Source organism: Numenius arquata, chromosome 11, assembly GCF_964106895.1.
Source record: "Numenius arquata chromosome 11, bNumArq3.hap1.1, whole genome shotgun sequence".
In the NCBI taxonomy this organism is placed as follows: Eukaryota; Metazoa; Chordata; class Aves; order Charadriiformes; family Scolopacidae; genus Numenius; species Numenius arquata.
The window spans coordinates 37,980,354-38,001,239 of record NC_133586.1 but is presented as its reverse complement, the minus strand read 5'-3'; the positions used below and the strand labels follow the sequence as shown (position 1 = coordinate 38,001,239).

Genomic DNA, 20,886 nt, shown 5'->3' with positions numbered 1-20,886 from the left:
TGCCGCAGGGGCTGTGGCTTAATGGCCGAGGTTAATGCCGCCGGGCTGCTAATTACGGAGCATCTCTGGAGCAATTAACTACCTTGGGTTCCCCCCCACCGCCGGCCGGTTGGGAGCCCGCTCCCCGCCCGCTCCCACGGCGCCCACCCAGGCACCCGCCGATGCCACGGCACCCCTCCAGAGTCGTTATTAGAGTCATTAAGGAGAGAGAGTCATTAGTGGGTAGCGAACGGGGAGGCGGGGAGCGGGGCGGGGCCGCCCCCCGGCGGCGGTGGGCGTGGCCGGCGGAGGCTCCGCCTCCCCCCGCGCGCGGAGCGGAGCGGAGCGGAAGTGCCGGAGTTGCCGCCCGCCGCTGCCGCCGCGCGCGCGGGGGAAAGTTGGGTCCCTCAGGGCGGCGGCGGGGGCGGCCGGGCCGGGCCGCGCTCCCCCCTTCCCTCCCTCCTCCGTCTCCTCCTCCCCGGCGGCGGCTCCGATGCGGCGGAAGCAGAAGCGGCTGCTGCAGGCGGTGGGGCTGGCGCTGGCCGCCCTCGTCTTCTTGCCCAACGTGGGGCTCTGGTCCCTCTACCGAGAGCGGCAGCTGGAGGGCGGCGGGGCGGCCGGCGGGGAGGGGGCCGCCGCCGCGGGGCCGCCGGGGGCAGCGGCCGGCGAAGCGCCGGTGAGTGGCGGTGGGGTAGGTTGTGGAGGGATGTGGGGGCTGAGCGGTCCCCCGTGTGCGTGGGAGGGCAGGCGCGGTGGCGGGGGTGCTGCCGTGGGAGTGGGGGCGGCCGCCTTCCCCTGAGGAGGGAGGGCGGGAGGGTTCGTGTGGGGATGGGTGCACCCCTCTCCCCTGTCACCGGAGGGACGCCTCGGCGGTGGCCGGGGACGGGGGACGAGAAGCAGCAGGCGCCCCTTGTAGAGGAGGAGGAGGAGGAGGTGAGGAAGAGGAGTTTGGGGGGATTCTCCCCCTTCAGCCTTCTCCTGAGGAAGGAGCTGCTTTCTGCAGCCTATGTCTGGGTTGGAGAGGAAACGCGAGTAGTTTCTTGGCAGTTGGCGGATGCAGGGATCCAAGGGTCTGCTCACCTTTTTTTGGCCGAGCTTGGGAAGGGAATAAAGAGAGGTCTTTGCACCTTGCTCCAATGAGTAAGGGTGGGGAGCTTGTCCCATCCTTGCCAAGAAAAGGACAGGAATTCTGTCACCAGGGGTGCGCCTTCTGTGCCATTTCTCTTTACCTGCCTTGGAAAGGTGTGGGGAACGAACGTCGCCAGTTTCCTCTGGGTCCCCGCAGAGCTTAAGGCAAGGGCTAGCCGAAAGTGCCAAGAGGAGCTTGAAGATGATGCCTGTGTACTGATCCTCCTGTGGGAAAAGAGGAGCGAATAACTCTTCCCGAGAGGGGCAGAGGATGCCTGCTGGATACGTGGCCTGATGATATTGCAGCACATGACTGCATTCCTTTCTCGTCACACTGGTGTAGTAGTACATTTAACAGACAAACCCTTCTGCTTTGTGTGCGAGACAGGAAGGCGAGATTGCCCAAATGAGATGTTTGGAAGCTCAGTTTAGCTGCGTTTACTTTTGGCTACGTTAATTGCTTTATCCCCTTATGGGTTTGGCTTTGTACCATTAAGAATGATTGGGACTTGAAAGCTTGAAATGTCAGTGTGTAACTATCAGTTCAGCTGCCACTCTACAAGGCTCTGCTTGTTCAAAACCACTTAAAACTCTTAATTGTCTAAATCTTTACTGCCTTGGAGAAGGAGGGAAACCTACTGTGGCAATTTCTGCTCTGAGGGAGAGAAAGCTCTTAAAAAGAGGTAGTTAAAGTGAGGTTGAGCTCTTCCTTCCCAGAAGAAATGTGTTGGATTTTTTTTTTTTTTCAAATTCAAGCATTTAGCACTAGTCTATGTATAACCATGATCATATCCTTGTAATATCCCATGCTGGTCAGGAAATGGGTCAGCTGTTACCTGCCACAACATATAAATTTGTAGCAGATCATCAAACCTGCACAGAAATCCCTTTTAACATATGCAGTGATCTTTATGTGACTGGAGTTCCTGATGCCTTATGCTTGCATTTCTGTTGGATGCAGATAATCTATTTTGCATGAATGATAAAAATCAACCCCATAGTCCAGTGTTCCATAGCTTCACATGGTATGGTGTTACGGTGAAAGGCAGACCATTGTAAAATCACGTGTCTTCCAGAGGTTATGAGGAGAAAGTTAGTAATTAGTCTTAGGAGGCTGCAAAGTTCGAGATAGCAGTTAATTCTGGTTAAATCTGTAAGGGGTGAAAAAACCGCGACAAGCTGACTTTTTATTTTTGGTCTTCCAAAATTGTCCTTGTACTGTGGGCTTTGGGTAGCTGTAAGCCAGGCAGTTCCTATGGTGCAGTACATCACTGCTGATTTCTGTGTATGTTCAGTGTTCTCGGTATTTAGATATCCCATATTGCCCATGTTGGACAGAATATTGACTCCATTTTTCTTTATGCCTGTTTAAAGTATGGCAGCTGTCAGTAAATTGAGATCGGCTTTTGTTTTGATGGTGTGTTGAGCTCAGCAGGAAACGCTTGTGCAGCTTACAGGAGAATTCACAGTAAAACCACTCTGCACTTGTGTAAATCAGAGTTACTGGGTTTTAGGCTGAAGGTTTCATCTTCCAGTCTAATTAAGGTGGAGTTACGGGCTGCAGTGGGTCTGTGAGTGAAGATATACTTGTATCATATGGCCATTTTTTTGAAGGATTGGGCCCTGAAATGATAGCTCTTGTTACATTGAGAAAGGAAAAACATATCCTAAAGGACAACTGGCCATCTTGGTAAAAATAATTTCAGATAAAGCAGAATAAAGACAAACCGAATGCTTGGGTTTTTTACTGTTGTCATAGAGTTATCTGCCAGCTGACTGCAGAGAGTTTTGGTGGTTGCAGCCTCTTTTCCTTTGTCCTGACAAGCTTTTTGTACTACTAATCAACTTCCAGCTTGTAAATGAATATGCTGTTTTTCTGCTTGTTTGTGAAGCCATTCGATAGAGCTGACTACTTAATACCAAAACTCTAGATGATAGGAGGCTATATCATAAAAAATTATATTCATAGCAGTCAGAAAAGATTTTCCTCTGTTTCTGGCTTTAATTTGCCTTTTTGTGCAGGCTAGTCTTTGAATTGAGGACATTTCGGATGTGATACAGAATTGAGCTTTTCAATGAAATCTCTGTCTGGGCTCATTCTTCCTCTTTAAATGGTGTCTGCTGTTTCAATCAGTAATTTTATCTTTCAGAGTAACAGCAAAAGGGGGGAAAAGGTTTTAAGAAACAGCTGAATTAAAGTTATAAAGCGATTCCTAGCACATAGAGTTGGGATGCTAAAATTTTGAAGTTTAAAACCTGCTAGGAGTTTCTTTTGTTGTCTATCTTGTGCTGCATGGTATCTTTAAAATGGCAATATATCAACGTAGGTGATTTTGCTGTATTTAATCTTTCTAGTGCCTGAAACAAACGTGTCAGAAAATTAAGCAATCGGAAGCCGTGTAAATATATTCTAGGAAAGATTATGCTAAATGGTTTCAGCAGAAGTGCCTAGGCAGCTAATTGCTTCTGTATTTACATGTTCAGAGGAAACATTATGGTGACTGAAAATAATGTATTGCTTTAATAAGGTGAGTTAAGTCTGTTCTTTCCTTCTGCCTTTGGGTTTGCTCTTCCACAGCTCTGTTGGGTGCTTCTTGTTCTTCAGAGAAGGGATGGCCTTAAGTCATCAAGGTCTTGGCCTCAAGGTCGTGCTGCAGATCTCTTTAGAAAAGCTGATGCATTGAGTTACTCTTCACTACAGCTGCGTGCTCAGAAGTGTCCTTTGCCATTGTGTATGTACAGTTGCTCAGCAGATGACATGAACTAGGAAGTCCTTTTTTTCCTGGTGTGTGTAACAGGTCTGGGTAGTGTCATGGCTTTAAATGGGGGTGATGGTATCAAGGTACTAAACTGTTTCTGCTGAGAGCAAAAGTATTAGCTTAGAAGCTTCTTCTACTTCACGATTGTACTTTTTTTGCTGACCAGTGTGCGTGTATCAGTATGCTCGTGTAATGCAGATTGACTTTTGTATCTTTTTCCTAACAAACATTCAATAGGTAAAAACATATGATCTCTAGAAGAGAGAAAAAGAGAAATGCAGCTATTCCTTTTGTCTTGTGAATCTCTGCTGGCTGCCTCAGAGGCTGTTGGGCACCCTCAGCTGAAATGTTCAACTGCTGTGCAGTCCTGCAGTAGTACGTAAAACACAGATGAGTTAGTTTGTGGGATAGTAGTTTATGCTTGGGCTAATGCAAGTATTTACGTGGCTTCTAATGCTCTGCAGAGATATTACTCTGTAGCAGTCTGGTCAGGCTGGAGATCCGCACTCTGCGTGATGCCCGCCGTTATGGGAATATGGCATTTGAACTCAGAAAGATCCTAAGCTTGAACGTCTCTTTCTTTGAATTGCCAGCTAAAAGCATCGTAGCAAATTAGCAGCCTTTCATTGCATGTGATTTTATCTGATATGATGCATGCTTTATAGAGTCACCCTGTAGCTTGTTGTAGTAGTAATTTGTGCTCTATAAATTCACTCTGGAGCATGATGGAAGTATATAAATCACATAGGTGATTGTGTGGTGCCCTCTGCTGCCAGCTGGCTGAAGTGGGATGTACCTGCCTGCTGGGAGGTTGTGAATGAGAAACCAACTGCAAACTTGTGATTGAAAAATGGTTTGCGGGAATGATCCTCTTGGAAAGTTTGGGATCACAGGCTTTGCCTTTGGTGCAATTAAGCTTGAAGTTTCCAGCCGGTATTGCTGAAAATGTAGCCCTGATGATGAGCTGAGTGGGGAGCGATGCTGCCTTCCAGACTGCTGCTGCTGCTCCTGCTCCTGTCCTCCTCAGCAGACAAAGATGATCGGCTTTGCCATACTGACCTGGGGGCAGCTATGAAGCTGTCAAGGATTGTCAGCTTCGCGTTGCAGCTGGTGAAAGCTAATCAGGAAGAGGGTGGTTTAGCAGACTCTGTGCTGCCAAGGCTGAGGAGGGACGAGAAGGGCTTGGGAAAAGTGAGAGGAAAACCTTTCTGCTCTCTGCCAGCCAGAGATAAATAGAACAACCGACTTATACTTGCTGGGCAGATTTCTTCGGCAGTGAGACTGGTTGTTTTCTAGACCTTGCTACTGCCAGTGAACTCCGGGGCCTGGCTCCTCGCAGACCTCTTAGAGACTGCCACGTTGGCAGTTGGATTTGCTAGTTACTTATCTGCTGATATAAAAGCAAACTTTGCAAAGTTTATTTTGGTAAGCTAAGTGTAAAACAATTGGTATCTAAGGACTGAAGTGCAAATGCTAGAGCTGAATAAGCCTGTTTTAAATTAAGAGTGACTGATTCCCAATATGGGCTACTCTAAAGTTGACCAGTGCCCTTGTGAAATAAGCAGGTTTTCCTTGGCTAGATAAGTGTGGAACTTGCTTCTGATTAGCAAAGTGAATCATGTAGAAGAGCTGTAGTGAACATGAAGTGGCTAAACCATCTCGCAGCTGTGAAGTGCAAAGTAAAATTTGGAAAAGATGTATATTAAGGAACTGGAGCTTTCAGTGATCTTCACTCAGGGTCTCATTATTCCTTCTGATGATCTTCACTGTAACAGCAACACAGAGCTGAATGAACAAATGGGCTGTATTCTAGGTCTCCTATGCTATGTGAAAATAAAAGGTTTATTATACTTGCTCTTCTTTAGGGGGGGTTATCTCTATCGTGGAGCAGGTGCTCCTGTTATCGGACAAGTGGTTCTGTGTTTCGCTGTTCAAATGTGTTCCCTATGCTGTTCTTAATAGCTGCAATGGTTACCTTTCTTCACAGAAGGAAGATTTCAGCAGGAAAACTTCTTGGCTCCTGGCATCTGGACTACTTTTTAGGTCGCTGGTGAAAACCATAATCATACAGTGATCTCCAGAGCTGTGTGGTTTTCCTGTATGAATATGGATCAAATCGCCAGAGACAGCAAGACTTCAGAGCAGCTATAGTTACAGATTTCCTGGCAGATAACTGCCATGCATTGACTAAGTGGACAGATAAACCAATGGAAAGTTTCTTACCACCGGTGACGAGTGTAGGCAGAAAAATGCTATCAATCAGACTTACAGTTATATAGTATCATATTCCACTCCCTGTTTAAATACAGTTACAGGCGTCACTATAAAAAGATAAAGAACTGCAGTTAACCTTCCTGTTACTTATATCTGCTTCCCTGTGGAGCCAACTGTAACCTTGCTTACATTGTGTAAGAACAGATCCTGTCGAACTTAAACTTTGAGGACATTGTTATCCAGGTGTAAAAGCAAATCTGCACACTGCTCCTGTTTCTTTGCACTCTTTTCCTACAACAGGCGACACAGGCAGGTAGCCTTCAGCTTCCTTATGGGAAGTAAAGAGCTGATGGGGTGCGTTAGGAGTTTGTAGGAGGTATTCCACTGTGTGCTTGAAATATCACTAGAAAAAAAAAATATTGTACTGCAGGAATTTGTTTAGATCTGCTGTGAAAGCAGGCGTTCCAACCTGCTAGCTTGGGATCCTGTTGACTTTAGACTTTAGCAGAGTTGCCATTGGTAGTCTTTTATGGAGCGCACCATAACCAGAGTGCACTGTGCTGAGTTTCATGGTACCTCAGGATGCTGTAAATGCTTATGTAAACAAAGCTGCTGCGATATTTACCATCAGAGGACACTGTCCCTATCTAGTGTCCATTGTGTGTTCTTCATGTGTTCCATCCTGTTAACTCTGTAGAGTAACATCTGAGTTACACCACTTTAAATTGTTTGATAGTAGCACGGGTAATGCATGATATTGTGTAGACGCAGGGAGAGACGTGGCTTCAGAGACTCTGTGCATATGAAATATTTTAATAATAACAGGTACTCTCAGGTTAAGTGACATGAGTGTATGTTTAGATTTTCTTCTGGATCACCTTTACTAGAAAACAGGAAAGGATTTTTCCCATAGCTGAATGGATTAAAAACTGGCTATTCTGAGGGGAGGTACTGTGATGGCAAGCAGACATTAATGATTATTTAAATAATCATTCATTTGAATATTATTTAAATGTTACTTCAGTCAGACTGGAGTAGATTGGGTTAAAGCTGAATAGTTACTTTTTGTTAATTTTGTATCTGTTCCTATTCTGCAATCATATTGGGAATGAGCTTTCTGCCCTACACTTGCTCTTTGTCTTAACCTGAGCTAATGTCCCTAGACAGAATGGGTTTGGTCAGTCCTAGTTCAGTTTGGCCACCCACATATTCCTTCTAGATGCAGCTTGGACTAGGATTCCTTTGCTTCTAGGGAGAAATATAAAAGACATTCTGTCTTGACTTCAGGTCCCAGATTGTTTGCAAAACCGATAGCTGAGGGTGGGAGTTTTTAGCAGTTAACAGAAAGTGTGAATCTGTTTATCAGATTTCACAGGCTCCTGAGCAAATCCTGGTGTTCAAGTCACTTTCAGGAGCTTAACAGCATGATGCTATATTTCCAAATCCAGGGATAATAGCCCCCCCTTTCTAATTTTTTATATTCTACTTTTGGACTGCCTTTCATCTTATTTGCGATAAGTAAACTTTTAAATTCTGTGTTATCTCTTTAAGAGTTTACGTGTGGTTTTACCTTCAGATCTGGCTTGCTGCTCGTGACTTCTTACAACCCAGGGAGCTAGGAACGGTTGCTGGTCCTGCTTTATTCAACATGAAGCTTAACCTCTCAGTGGTAATGGTATCTTTTCTATCAGTGTAACCGACACTTGTGGTGGTATATCCTGCATTTTGTGTTACTCTGGCCAGATGATGGATAGGTAACAAGGAAAAGAGTGTTTATCTACGCAGCTTTGTTAAGAATATAAGTAGTACTGGATATCAAATTATGGCTGACTTGTCAGACTGTGCCTCTTTTGTTAGATTTAAAGGGTCTGGCAAATGATTGGAGAAAGCTACAGATAAGTAAATCAATATGTAGCACAGTAAGTTGCCAGGCAGCCCTTCTTTTCAAACGCCTGGATAGAAGAGTAACTTCTATCTGTGTCTGAGATCTGCTGGCAGCTCTGCATCCAGTCCTGGGCAGCCCCTAAAATATAAGAAATACGTCACTTGACATATCTCCTTATTGTTCATAAACTTGATAAAGCTCTAAGTCACAGCTTCAAAGAAGGGAGGTCTACCATTTCTTGGTCTTTAAGTTTGTTTTTCTTTCTAAATAATTAGCTCTTTTCTCTGCCCTTTTGCAGTTCCTCCATTTTCTCTAATCTTAGCTCCAGGGTTAAAAAAGAGCTCTCTAGAGCATATATCTATAATTAAGGCTTTTTAACCACAGTTACAGTGGAGTATAAGCAATGCTCTGGTGTTGCCGATTCCCAGAGAAGAAACTTGCTTCAGTAGAAAAGCTGTTGATTTTATTATAACTGAACTCTGTTATCCCAGTCATGGAGTTCCCTCTGATACTGCTTCATGCCTTCCCGTGTTGATAAGTTATCCTTCTAAGGTTGATGACCATTACTGGCATATCTTCTGTAGCTCACAAGAATAAAATGTTATTTATTCTGCCAGCCATTTTCTTGGAAACACAGGCTGTCAGCTACTGCGAGTAGTGTCCCTCCTGAGTATATTCAGAAAGCTTAAGGAAATGTCATCCAGCTCATTTCTAAAGTCTGTCTTCTTTAGGTCTTAGCACAACTCTGTCCAGGTCTCTGAAGTAAAACACAGCTCTCATTAACTGTACCAACTGTACCGATGGTTGGTGGTGTTCAGCAGACTTTCCTCTTTTGGAGGTCATGATATAAACACATGAACGTGTTGCCACCAGCATGAGTCAGGGATGAAATTCCTCACTTAGTCTAGGTGCTCTTGGAGGTCTTACAACTACAGTGGACAAGAGCACACTTAGAGGCAGTTACTAAACAGTAGCTGATGGCTTAAAAGTTGCACCCTACAAAACTTGGTTTATATTACTATATCTTTTGCTTTTCTGTAGTACTGAGTCAAACTGAAATGATAAACAGTTTAAACATATTATGAGTTTAAAATGGAAACTCTATTTTAAGTGAGTTGGTGTAACTCCTGTGGGTATTACGATTCTTTCCTTGGCCAGAAATAGAAAGCAAAGGAAAGGGAGGAGGATGGAGTCAGTGAAGACTTGACTCCGTAGCACCACCCAACCTGGTAGAGAAGTTCACTTTTAATGTTTATTTGGTGCTGTGTCTTCCAGTCTCAACTCCTTATTAATTTTTCAGCTGTAATATTGTTTTCTTCCCAATTAGCACAAGTAGCAGAAAGCAACTTCTAAAAAAGCATCTTTCAAAAAGTGAATGCTAGCATCCTTCCTTGTTCAGCTGAGCAGCGAGTTACCTCTGCCGTGAGGTAACTGATTTCTGTTTAAAGTGTCTCCCCTCAGCACTAATACGTATTTATTGCATGTACATCATGTGTAGCTGATGTAGCAGTGACCGGACACGTTTCCCTGATGTAGCTTTCGAATAGAGAACTGGGCCCCGTTCTGTGTGGTTGTGGTTCACAGGTTGACTGCTGATGTCAAACTTCCCAAAGCATTTCAGAGTATTATTTTTTTTTTTTAAATGCACAGCAAGAGCAGTTGTTTACTGAAATAATGACCAACCAAAGGGTTACATTTCAAACAAGTGTTGAAGGGTGGGTTTCCAGGTACAAACAGTTGAACTTGGGTCTTAAACTTGGATGTCTGTAAGTGACCTCTGTCTTCCTGCTGTAGAGCTATTTGGTAATAAATATAAAAGATTGGTAGGAAAACAGTAAATCAGTCTGTCTCCTGCAAGAAATTTCTGGATGTATGAAATCTTCCTTCTCGTTTGACTACTCTCCCTTTCCAAAAATCTGATTAGAATGACATCTTGCCTTTGTTAGTCAAAGTCTTGTGATGTTTTAGGGCTTTATCAGATCTTATCTGGCAACACTGTCAGCTGTCCCTCCTACATGCAGAGCTGCTTTGCTTCTACCCTCTTGAACAAGTGTTTTTACAAGATTAAGTTGTTATGAAAAGTTCTGCTCTGCTTGATCTCTAAAGCCTAAAATCCTTTGCTTGCAGTTAAGTGTGCAAGCTAAAGGTGACTTTTCAAAGGAAAGTCATCCTCTTCTCTCTCCATCTTTGCTTATGATTATTCAGAAGATCTAACATTTAAAACCTCTAGTAGCCAGTCTTGTTTTTTCTCAGTAGAAGATCACGTAGGCTTGTCTTTGTATAAATTACCTTTACTTGTGTTCAAATTCAGTTGGGAAGTTACTTTTACCTAGTTCATGATACTAGCAAGAAAACAGTTTTTTTCCATGATGGAAAAGAGGTAGGTTTTTTTCTTCCTTGAGCCTGCCTAACATTTCTCAGCCTTCAGATGAAGTCTAAAGAAGAAATTTTCATAGGGACTAGTAAGCATGAGCTGTTGCTTAATAAATAAAACAGGTGAAACAGAGTTTGAGTGTTCTTAATGTTTAGACCAAAGTTTTCAAAGATGTCTTAGAATGTGATGTTCCTTTGAAAAATAAGAGTCTTAGTGACTTTGATCTAGGGTATGATACAAAAATAACCCTATAACCAGGTCTAGCATTCCATAAGATTTTTTTTTTCTTTTTTATATTATTCTTTTTAAGAGTGAGCAGATCCTTCACTTCTGCTCAGACTGACTTTAATCTTAACTCTGCTTCCTTGGAAGTGGTTCTCTTCAGAGACTGTACTTTCAGCTCAGATAAGTAAAAGCAAAATATATTCCCTCGCTAAAGCAAATCAGAACCCCAAAAGCTATATAAATGCAGGCATAACTATGTTGTAAAAGGCTTCAGTTAGACAAGTAAGTTATTTTCTGTAATATTACAGAAGGTCACTTAGATTTAGCCTGACTGTCAGTTCATGTTAGCCGCTACGTAACAGGATTATTCTGGGTCTCAAAAATAAGTGAACCCTGTGATTATCGTCTGTCTTCTCATTTATCTTCCAGGTGGTCTGTTGCCAGGGTTTAGTGTGTGATAGCCAAGTAATAAGGAATAACCCTCTTTTTCCACTCCTGCGTATGTTAGTTTTGCTGATCCACCAAATACACTCTGGACCACTGCTTCTCTTTGGTTCTCAGGCTACAACTTAACCGTGTTGGAAATATCTAAAACTCCTACTGATGTTTTGCTGTTGCATGCTGCCTCATTATTTTTTTTTTTGTGTGTGTGTGACTGGTTTGGAATCTGATTCAAGGTACTAATTTAGCCTGGGGAAAAAAAAATCTCCCTTCAGAAATCCAGCATCTGTTCACAGGTCTCGTTCACAGTAGCAAAGAAGCTATATTGGTGCAATTAAAGTGTTTGGAATGAGACTTCTCAAAATTATTTTGCTTGCCTGATTCTGTGGGTATGAAAGTAACCTGCAAAAACATCTGCAAAGTATTGGAAGACCTGGGGTTTTGATATAGAGAGTAGCAGAAGTGTATTTGGATATACCTACGGAGACCAGAGGACTATCCAAGTTGTCATAGTTGCCATTTTCCTGCTGTTGTTGCTGATTCTTTAGAAATGTGGTTTTTTTCCCCATTCTGCCCCAGATTGTTTCTGACCTTCGGATGTGGGTTGTATGCTCTGCAAATGGAGATGTGGAAGATTGGAAAAGTTTTATCCTCAACGCATGAAGGTCCTGCTTGTGTCGTCCTTGATTTTGATTGCTGCAGAGTATCTGTGTGTAACAGATAATAGGTTTTCTTTTGCCATACTTTCTGCAAATAGGAACTTGGGCCAGCTGATTACAGAAAAAGAGTCCTTGGCAAAGCAATTACAAACTAACAAGAAAGCATCTCAAATCTTAATCTGTGCCAAGACCCTTTTCCTTGCATTTTGGCCAAAGCTGTTATCAGCATGAACTAATACTGGTTACCATGGGTGAAAGGCCTAAGCTCTGGAAGCAAGCGATGTCTTGTGGCTTTCGGAGTGCTGATATTTTTCTAAGAGGCTGCTCGTAGCAGAAATACATCTGAGAAGCCCTGAACTGATGCACCTGAGCAGAGAACACCAGCATTGCTGATAAATTAGGTAGGAATTGTCAGTCGTGTAAAAGAACTCAAATATTGGCTTAACCTGAAAATGTTAAATGAAATATAAAGCTACAGATTTTCTCTCTGGATATTTGAAAACAATAACAAGTCATCTGAAAACTTATTTGTTAAAATTATTTCTAGAGGGTATGAGTTTTCAAGCCTAATGCAGTGAAGTCTATTTTTATAGTCCTTGAAAACAAAACCTGACAGACCGTATTTGCCAGCGCTTATACTGCTCTGGTGACAGTGCTTCTTTTTAAAGCATGCCAGAGGAAATGCTCTGTGCCGGAGCATATGTCAGTGATTAGTGGGACCAGTGCTGCAGGATGAAAGGGGAGAAATATGGTTGTGTGTAGAAAAAGCTGAATGGACAGAACGTGAGAAATGTAGCGATTTATGGATTGGTTTTACAGTAGAAATGGAAAGTAGTTATTTTTAGGGTTTTCTGTATGTAACTGACAGCCTTCCAAATCAGTTGAGGTTTAACTGAGAGGACAACTACTGCCTTTCTCTGTATGTTTCCCTTGATTTCTTCTTCATTTAGAGAACTGTTGCACTGTTTGTTTGTTTGAATCCATCACTGTTTATGTAATGCAGATATTTGCATGCTTTGTTTATGCCAGAGTGAACTGAAAGCCCTAGGAAGCGAGATACTTTGGTACCCAACTCTTTTTGTGGATTTAGACCTAAGAGATAAGGGCTTGGGCTGAGTGTGATCCTCAGGAACCAGCCAATCCTCTCCAGACCTGACATCCTGGGTCCAGAGTTCTTGCCATTCAAGTCCCCGGGGTTCATGCTCACCTTTTGCTTCTGAGTAGCTCTTGCTGCCACCTTCTCCTCCCTGAAGCCCAGCTGTCATCCTTAGCATTGGCCACCTCTTGTCAAGGATGCTGAGTTCCGAGCACAGTTCTCAGACTCGAGTTCTGTACAAGCCATGTGGGACTCTGGGTACTTCCATCCGAAGCCCTGGGGTTGAAGGGAGAGGGTGATGGTGCCCTGCTACCCTTCCACAAGGATCGTTGATGGCTTTTACTCAAGAGTTGCAGTGCAGTAGCTACAGCACTCAATCGACTTTGCCTCCCTGCTTTGACTATGCAAAATAGCAAATAACCTGTGCTCTGTGTTTGAGAGGAACAGCTCAGGCATCAAAGCATGCAAACAGGTATGAGTGTTTGATTCTTGCGTGATATGGAGTCCACCTTGAACATAAGGGCTGTGCACCTAAGACCTGGCAAATCAGAGGTCAAAAGCCTGTCTTAACCAGTTGTTTTAAATTTGATCGTGAAGGTGCCTACAGACCTTACTCAAGGACATAGACCTCACTGTGAGAATCGCAAAGCTGGAAGTTGAGCTGCGACATCCACAGCACTGCAATAGCAAAGTTTCTTGTAGATTTAGCCCTTGACATCCTAGATATAGTCATCACTCAAGTGCTGTAAAAGATGTTCCCCTGCCTTACGCCATTCTTCATATCTTGTCAGTTACGTTGGAGTACACCAAAAATTTTCTATTCAATATAAATGGAGCAAAATGAAAATGTCCTGCTCCCTTTATCGCAATTGATGTCTGTATTTGAGCTTTGCCAGTATTTGTTTATGAAAACTGCTTGTTTTCCCCTCTGAAATCTCTTTGTCAGAGCAGCTCAATACAACTTGGATTAAGGGAAGTCGCAAGAGGCTAGAGAATCCCTGAAAACTAGAAAAAGAATTTATTAGACTGCTGTGTAGCATTACCCTGCTAGTATCAAAATTAGACTACTACTTTTTGTAGAGTAGACATTTGGCTATTAATATTTAAAGAAATAATGCAAGAAGCCAAGTTATTTCCAATTAAATCCAAGTTATGAAATAATTGTCTTGAGCTCACTACAGCTGTGACTTGCCAGTCTTATGCTTTTTTTTTGTGTAAGATTTTTCCTCGCATTGAAGTGTTTTTAAAGCTATTTTAGGTCTGTGTTTTTCTATCCTGTAAAGTTCTAGCTTTTGAGTAACTCGAGGTAATTAGAGAAACAGAATTAAATTCTTTGGGCCCTTTAGGAAAAAATGATGGCTTCATGAGGATTGATTTTTATTTCTATAGCATGCAGGAGGCTCAGTCAGAAATCTGCAAGAAGAAAGTAAAACAACCAAAGAAAGACTGCTTCCCATAAAGTAACATCAACTGAAAGCATATTTATTTGCCTTCCCTAAAGCTGCTTTATAGAAAATGCCTTAAAAATTAGATTGTTTGCTGGTACTTATACCAAAAAAAAAGCAGCTTCTCAGCAGTGTAATAATTTGTTTTTATACCATGTCACAAATACTGCACAGGTTTCTGAAAGGGACAGCTGGGTTTTCACTGGTGACTGAATCCATTATTTAAAGATCTTGGGCATTTTCAGTCTTCTACTGTGTGGTGTTTCTCTAGCTTTTGTAATTGGTTCATGCTTGAATCTGCTGGTTCAGGCATGACATTTCAGGATCCAGTTTCTTCTTCCTTAGCTTGTCAGAGCTGTGAAAGGATCTGACTTTGAAACCTTGATTATTCTTAATCTCTTTTTAATTCCTTACAACTGTTAAAGGTCTAAACATTTAAGAGGAGCACTGGCTTACCTCATTTGTGAGTCACACCTTCACAATAACAGGATGTCTTCAGCAAAATGTTTTCAAGCTCACTGAAGTTGGATCCATTAGTAATGGGTTCACGTGGGTTTTTGGCTGTATCTGCAGATACACTGTAAGGTTTTTTTAGCAGAAATGTTTGTACAAATGGCTCTTTAAAAGGCTGCTGCTCCTGGGTGGCAAAGGCAAGGCAGTGGTTCCGACTGGAGGATCGGCAGTTGAAGCACGGTGTTCATCCCTCTTCTTCTGATGGCTGGCTATTGAAAACTAGCTCTGTCTCTTGCTCGTGAAGTGTTGTGATGCACTGTTAAGGTAGACTTGTCTATTGACTTGAGGGATCTGCTCCTTCAGGAGGTGGAAAAGAATAACAAAGAAAATTTTTTTCCATCCTATTTATAAACTTTGTCAGCTTAACGTGAATGAGTTTGGGCATGTGTGCAGTGCTGCTGGATTATGCAGTTAGGATTCTGTTCTGGCTTCCTAAATGGGAACAGTGTGTAACACATCGCTATTCAGTGTGTGTAATCTGTTCTTGGTTCTGTGCTGTGTGCAGTCAGCAAGAAGGGTCAGGAATTAAATAAAAAGGAGATCAGTTCATGCACCTGGATCTTGTTTGAAATCACAGGGTACAAAGCTTCTAAAAGCTCTCAAAACTCTCAGCGGCTCCTCAAAGAGGAAGCTGGTTGGCAGAGAAGACCCTGAAAGCTGCTTGGTTATAGAGTACTCTTAAAATTTAATGAAATATAATCCAACATTTTAATTGCATGACTGGGCTTATGAATTTAATGTTGACTTCAGCAATTCTGCTTAGTACCTAATGAGGCTAAACTCTTTGTGTAACAGTGTATCTCCTCCAAAAGATGTTAATCTTAAGAAATACTAATACTTGAAAAAGCAGGGAGGGAGAGGCAGCAGTTGCAAAGATATCACCTGGTTTCTTGAAGCTTCTCAAGTTTTAAGTGTCTTTTGTCATTCAAAGCAATCTTAGCTTTAGCTTTCGTTATGAAAATTTCCTCCATACTAGTGTGCAGAATGGCTTGGACAACCTACAGTGAGTATGTAAGAGATTACTGTGATCTGCAGCCAAAGTAGTGGAAGCTTTAAACAACACTCTTCAGCAAAAGAACTGCAGAACAGCTTTCCAAAGGGATTTATTGTACCTCAACCAGTAGCCACAAGTGCTGGCTTGTGTCCCTGGAACACTGAATGTTTGAGAAATGGCACAGTTTGCAGCAGGAGTTAAGACAAGAGTTAGTTTAGATATATCCCTGCCACATAATGCTACGTACCATCACTCCAGTCAGTTCTGCAATATTACTGTTGTTGGCTTCTGCTTTCCAACTCTGCTTGTGAGAGGTGACGAGAACACAAGGAATGCTGCTGAGACATTTATCCTCTGACTGCTGCACATGAGATCTTTGTAATTCATGTTTGGTGTTGAAAGGGTAGGCAGGGAAGGTCATGTTATTCCTTGGATAGTCAAACTGTGAGAGTTTTTCTCTTATACCTTTGGTGTATAGAGTAGACTCAGAGAATCACTAGGTTGGAAAAGGCCTTTAAGGTCATCAAGTCCAACCATGTGCCCAGTCTGAAATAGGATGCTGCTTTAGAGATTCTTGCTTTTCATGGTGGTTTACGTTCACCAACATATGACAGTAAGAGAACTGATGTAGTTCTTGGCAGTCACATATTCCCTGACCACAGGAGAGTCACTAACTGTGCCCCTTTCGAGCTGTGTAGGCTGAAGTGGGAATGACACTGAATGTGCTTCTCTGGAGCAGTGGACTTCAAGGAAGTAGAGGAAGTAAACATCCATTTCTTCATCTTCTCCTGAGACAGCATCCTGTCCCAAACCCAGCTGGCAGAATGGGCTGCATTGAGCAAAACGCTGGGCAGTAGCTCTAGCAAGGCTGGCGGTTTTATAGCACTAGACAGCTGGCATCCTGTGGACCTGACACAGCGCTTGACATGACTATTAATCTATGTTAATGGGATTGCTTGAGTGGCCTTAATTTTTCATTGTGGAGTCAGCAAGGTGGATGCTTTAAGTCTGTGGGACAGTATGCACTCTCCAAGGCACCCACCCAGCTCTAAGGTGGGAACCGTGTTCTGGTGCAGCTGGTTACTGCTCGGCTGATGCAGGAAGTGCTTGCACTAAAGCTACAGTCTTGGAGGTGGTGGGTTGTGTGTCCTCTCTTTTTTTCATGTGTCACGATAGCTCTGGTTTCTCTAGTGGTCTGCAGCTTGAAACTGAAAGAAAATGTCTATCATGCAAACACTTTTTTGTATATATATATATCAAACTAAATGTTAAGGTGTTTTGGTATCTTTCAGTGTAATGTACTATCTAGAAACAGTGCTGTCAGTTGGATGGGCAGCTTTCAGAAAGAGAAGGGTGTCTCTGCCGTAGCTTTTGCTGCTCTGTCTTTTAAGCTTCTGTTGCTAGAAGGAGACCCGCTGTCCTTTGGAAACGTTATAGTTGAAAGAAGTTACAAAACAGCACCCTAGCAGGGTATAATCTCAAAATAATCTCTTGGGAACTGCATGTACTTGATAGATATTTCAAGGCATAATCCTTCTCTAAAGAGTAAAGGAAAGTTCACTGGTATCCAGACAAAGACCCTTTGGCCATCTGGACTTGACTTTGGTGGTGTCTGCTGCTTTCTTGTGGGTGAGAAGTGCTGTCTGAGCTGTGGATATAAGGTACTATGCGACATTATTTTAGTAGCACTTAAGCTCCCTTGACCTAAATCGCTTGCTTTTTTACTGGAGCACGGATTAGCAGTGGCTTGCTAGTGTAAAAGTAAGCAGCAGTTAATTCTTGTAAGTCAAGTCCTGTATGACTGTAACTTGGGTAATGCCATCTCCTTGGAAAAAAACAGGGTAAACTCCTCGAATGAAGGTGATAAAGGATAGACAGGGCTGATTGGGGTGCCAAATACTGACATGGCAGGCAAATTGCATGTTAAGACTTCGATGGTGCTGGCTACTTTTGAGGGCTGCTTTCCTTCTCTAAGTCATGACTGATCTCAGCTCTTAGCCAGAGCAAGCTTCCTTGGAGGCCTTAACACATTCCACAGGATTCCAGATTGTTCTGAAAATACTTTCTAAATGCTGTCTTAATTAAAGATTTCTTTAAGTCAGAATTAAGTTATTAAAATGTTCCAGGCATTTTCTAGAAGTCTTTGAAAGCTGACTGTACATTCCTTTCAAAGTTGATCTACTGCCTGTTATGGGTCACAAAGTAATATTGTGCTGCTTGTGGGTTAGAGATAAGTTCAAGTGTACGAATATTTTTTTCTTGTGGCAGTTTGCCTTTTTGTGATCTGACACTGCCATTGAGTCACTCTTAAGGATTTTGTAATTTCTTAGTTGTGGTCCTTTAGCAGTAATGGAAAAAAATGTGTAGTGTTCCTGGGAGGGCATTTCCAGAATCCCTGGGTACGTCAGACTGACTAACAGCCATCTGAAATGCTTTTGTTTTGTTTTGCAGAACCTGTGGCTGCTTCTAAACCACTGGGTTAGAATACATGATATGATAGGTTTGGTACTTTACAGAAAAATTGTGTTGTGTGGAGTTGTTGGCAGCTCACACAGCTATGGTTCTCCAAGTATTTAATACACTGTTTATGTGATTTGAAGATCAGAAGTGCTTAAGAGATGAAGTTGCCCTGTCCTGGGTCTGTCCCTACCAAGGTCTGTGAGAAGAGGTGATTCTCTGCCATTAACACAGTGATTAGAGCCTCAAACCTAAACCACATCATGACCTCTTTAGATATGCGTACCAACATTCTTCTTCTATTGGACCGTGCTTCTAGTTTGGGTTTTTAAGTAGGGTTTTAGGATTTCAAAGGCACGTTCCAGTTAGCTGTATTCTGCATATCTAACGGAAAAGGCCATGTATTGGAGGGAAGTGAATTTTTGTAACAGTAGAGTTCTTAGCTTAAAAGATGTGTTTGTAAGAGAGCTCAGTATGCTCTCTTTCCAAATCCTTCTTCCTTGTATTTTGTAGGTAGTTTGGAGGAGGTAGTAGCTTCAGTAGCTGTTACTTTTCCTGGTCAGTGCAGTTAAACTTCTGCAGAAGATGGTATTCAATCTCCTCTTACTCAACCAGCGTTAGGAAAACTTGGCTGCTGGTTTGAGGATGAAGTCAGTGCAGAGCCGTCTTCCTGAGCTTGCAGTTGGCCTTTGACATTTCGCTTCTCAGTTCTATAAAGTTGCAAAAGGTTTTAAAAAATAAAATCGGAACCGTGTCAGTTTGTTGCTTCTGCTGGGACCCAGGAACAGCTGTGAAACTGCTCATCAAATTGATGTTCAAATTCTGACTGGAAATTGCAAGACCACGTCAGTCTAGAACTCAGCCTGAAAATAAATGTGTGCTTATAGAGAACACTGTTGCCATGTGCATCACCCCAAAAATTTTTACAATAAGAGAAATCTTAATTCTTTTCTATTTGCTTTGCGTTCTTCTGATCTATCAAAAGCCATGTAATTATCTATCTTTACTAAAGGTTCTGCAGTGGGAATGGATGACTGTCTCCCTGTTTGCTGTGCAATTACTGTTAAGTAACAGGAAAGCCTGCTAAATGGTCAGTCAGCAAAAGCATTACTGGGAAATGACTGGGCTCTTGAGCACTTAAAAGCTGAAGACAAATTTTGAAGTGTGGTTTGTGTTCTGAAAGAAGGATGGGAGGCAGTTCTTATGAACTTTGCACTGAGATCAGAGACTAAGCAGTGAAGGCAAAAAGTGAGTCTGTTAATCTATGGGGCTGAGGAAGACCTTTCTTAAGAGAACAAATATGACAGGGCTGTTTATCTCCCTTAAGTTTCCCAGGAGATGTGAACCCAAAATACATTGCACTCGGCCTCTTCTGTCACTGTACTAGATAATTTCTTTGTAAAACGTCTTACCCAGAGAGGTCAGTTTTCTAGTACAAGCCTTGCTCCTCTGTTCCTGCTCTGTTCTTTAAAGCACTTTGCAGATTTGCCTTGTTTGTGAGAGCAGCACGGGTTAAAAGAGGTTTAGATCTGCTTGCATTGAAAAGACACAGCAATAACACAGTTACTTCTCTCTGACCCACAAAACAACATGTATTGGGAAGGTGTGGTTGGGGAAGGTTTACATAGTTTTTGGACTGCCTCACTGCGATCTGAAGCACAAGTTATGTGTTTTTTCAGGGGATTTCCACTTGCAGTATGTCATTTTCCCAGTTCTCTCAATCTGGATCTGGATGGTAGACTGTCCTCAGGGGTGTGGGGCTCTTTGCTCACAGACCACAAGGTTGTGCTGAACATTCGTTATTTGTTTTGAGTTGGACACGCTTGCCTGCCTCTTGGGCAAGTTGTTCCAGTTGGCTTCAGCCTTTCCATACAGGAATGCCTGTTTGGGCCATAGGAACAGCTGAAATAGCTGGTTTTCCAGAATGCTTTGCTTGAGTTGTCTCTAAAGCCAAAGCCATGGAAGGCTTTTTAATACAGTAATTTGGCATGAGCAAATGCAAAGTTAGGCAAGGCACATTGAGCTGGTGGCAGTTGAAGTCTTCTATAGAAGCAGTCCATAAAGGAAGGGAGAGGCTTTCCAGAGTGCCCTGTCTGCGGCTGGCTGCACGCACAGCGCTGAAACTTTGCCCCTCTTGTATTGCCTCGGTGCTGGTGTACCTTGTGTCCCATGTCTGTGCCCTTTTATATAACTCAAGAACCTTTGGAGCAGGAAAACACTATCCCCTTGTTTGAATGGCTTTCCTTCAGAGAGAATGGAAGACCCGGGTCAAAATTCAACTTCTGACTGGATTAAAATCCCTGCTCTCATTCAGTTCATTTGAAGTAGTAAGCCGCTATTTATTTGAGATGAAGTTTAAATTTAAAAGCCACAAGGTAAATTACTCAGGAAGGGATGTTGTTTCGTGCACCCGTAGTGGTGATAACCTGGATAAAACAATCACAGGAAACTTATTTCTGGGGGAGAAGTGAAGGGAGGTATTCTGGCTATGGCACTTCTATGATAACTTCTGGAGCTTACGTCTCTTACTAGAAAGATTTTTGGATGTTTGACTGGTACAATCAAAACCATCTGGATTATGGGAATTTGAAGGGTTCTTTTAAAAGCATTTTTTAAAAAGCCCAAGAAGTCCAATTAGTAGAATTCAATTCATAGAAGTTTAAAAATTAATTGTAAGTTACCTTATAAAATATAGATCACTTGAGACTAAACTAAGA

General features: G+C 42.6%; 1 protein-coding gene across 3 annotated transcripts in view; it reads left to right on the top strand.

Moving 5' to 3' along the window:
• The first annotated feature begins 472 nt into the window (after positions 1 to 472).
• Positions 473 to 20,886, top strand: part of GALNT10 (polypeptide N-acetylgalactosaminyltransferase 10) — an 84,534-nt gene continuing 64,120 nt past the window's right edge. Inside the window, exons 1-2 of one of the 3 annotated variants that reach the window (XM_074155860.1) lie at positions 473 to 619; positions 7,456 to 7,473. In XM_074155860.1, the coding sequence (XP_074011961.1) occupies positions 473 to 619; positions 7,456 to 7,473 (165 nt within the window). Of the gene's footprint in view, positions 650 to 7,455; positions 7,474 to 20,886 lie in introns of all 3 variants that reach the window. The other 2 variants (XM_074155859.1, XM_074155858.1) reach the window with 2 other exon arrangements.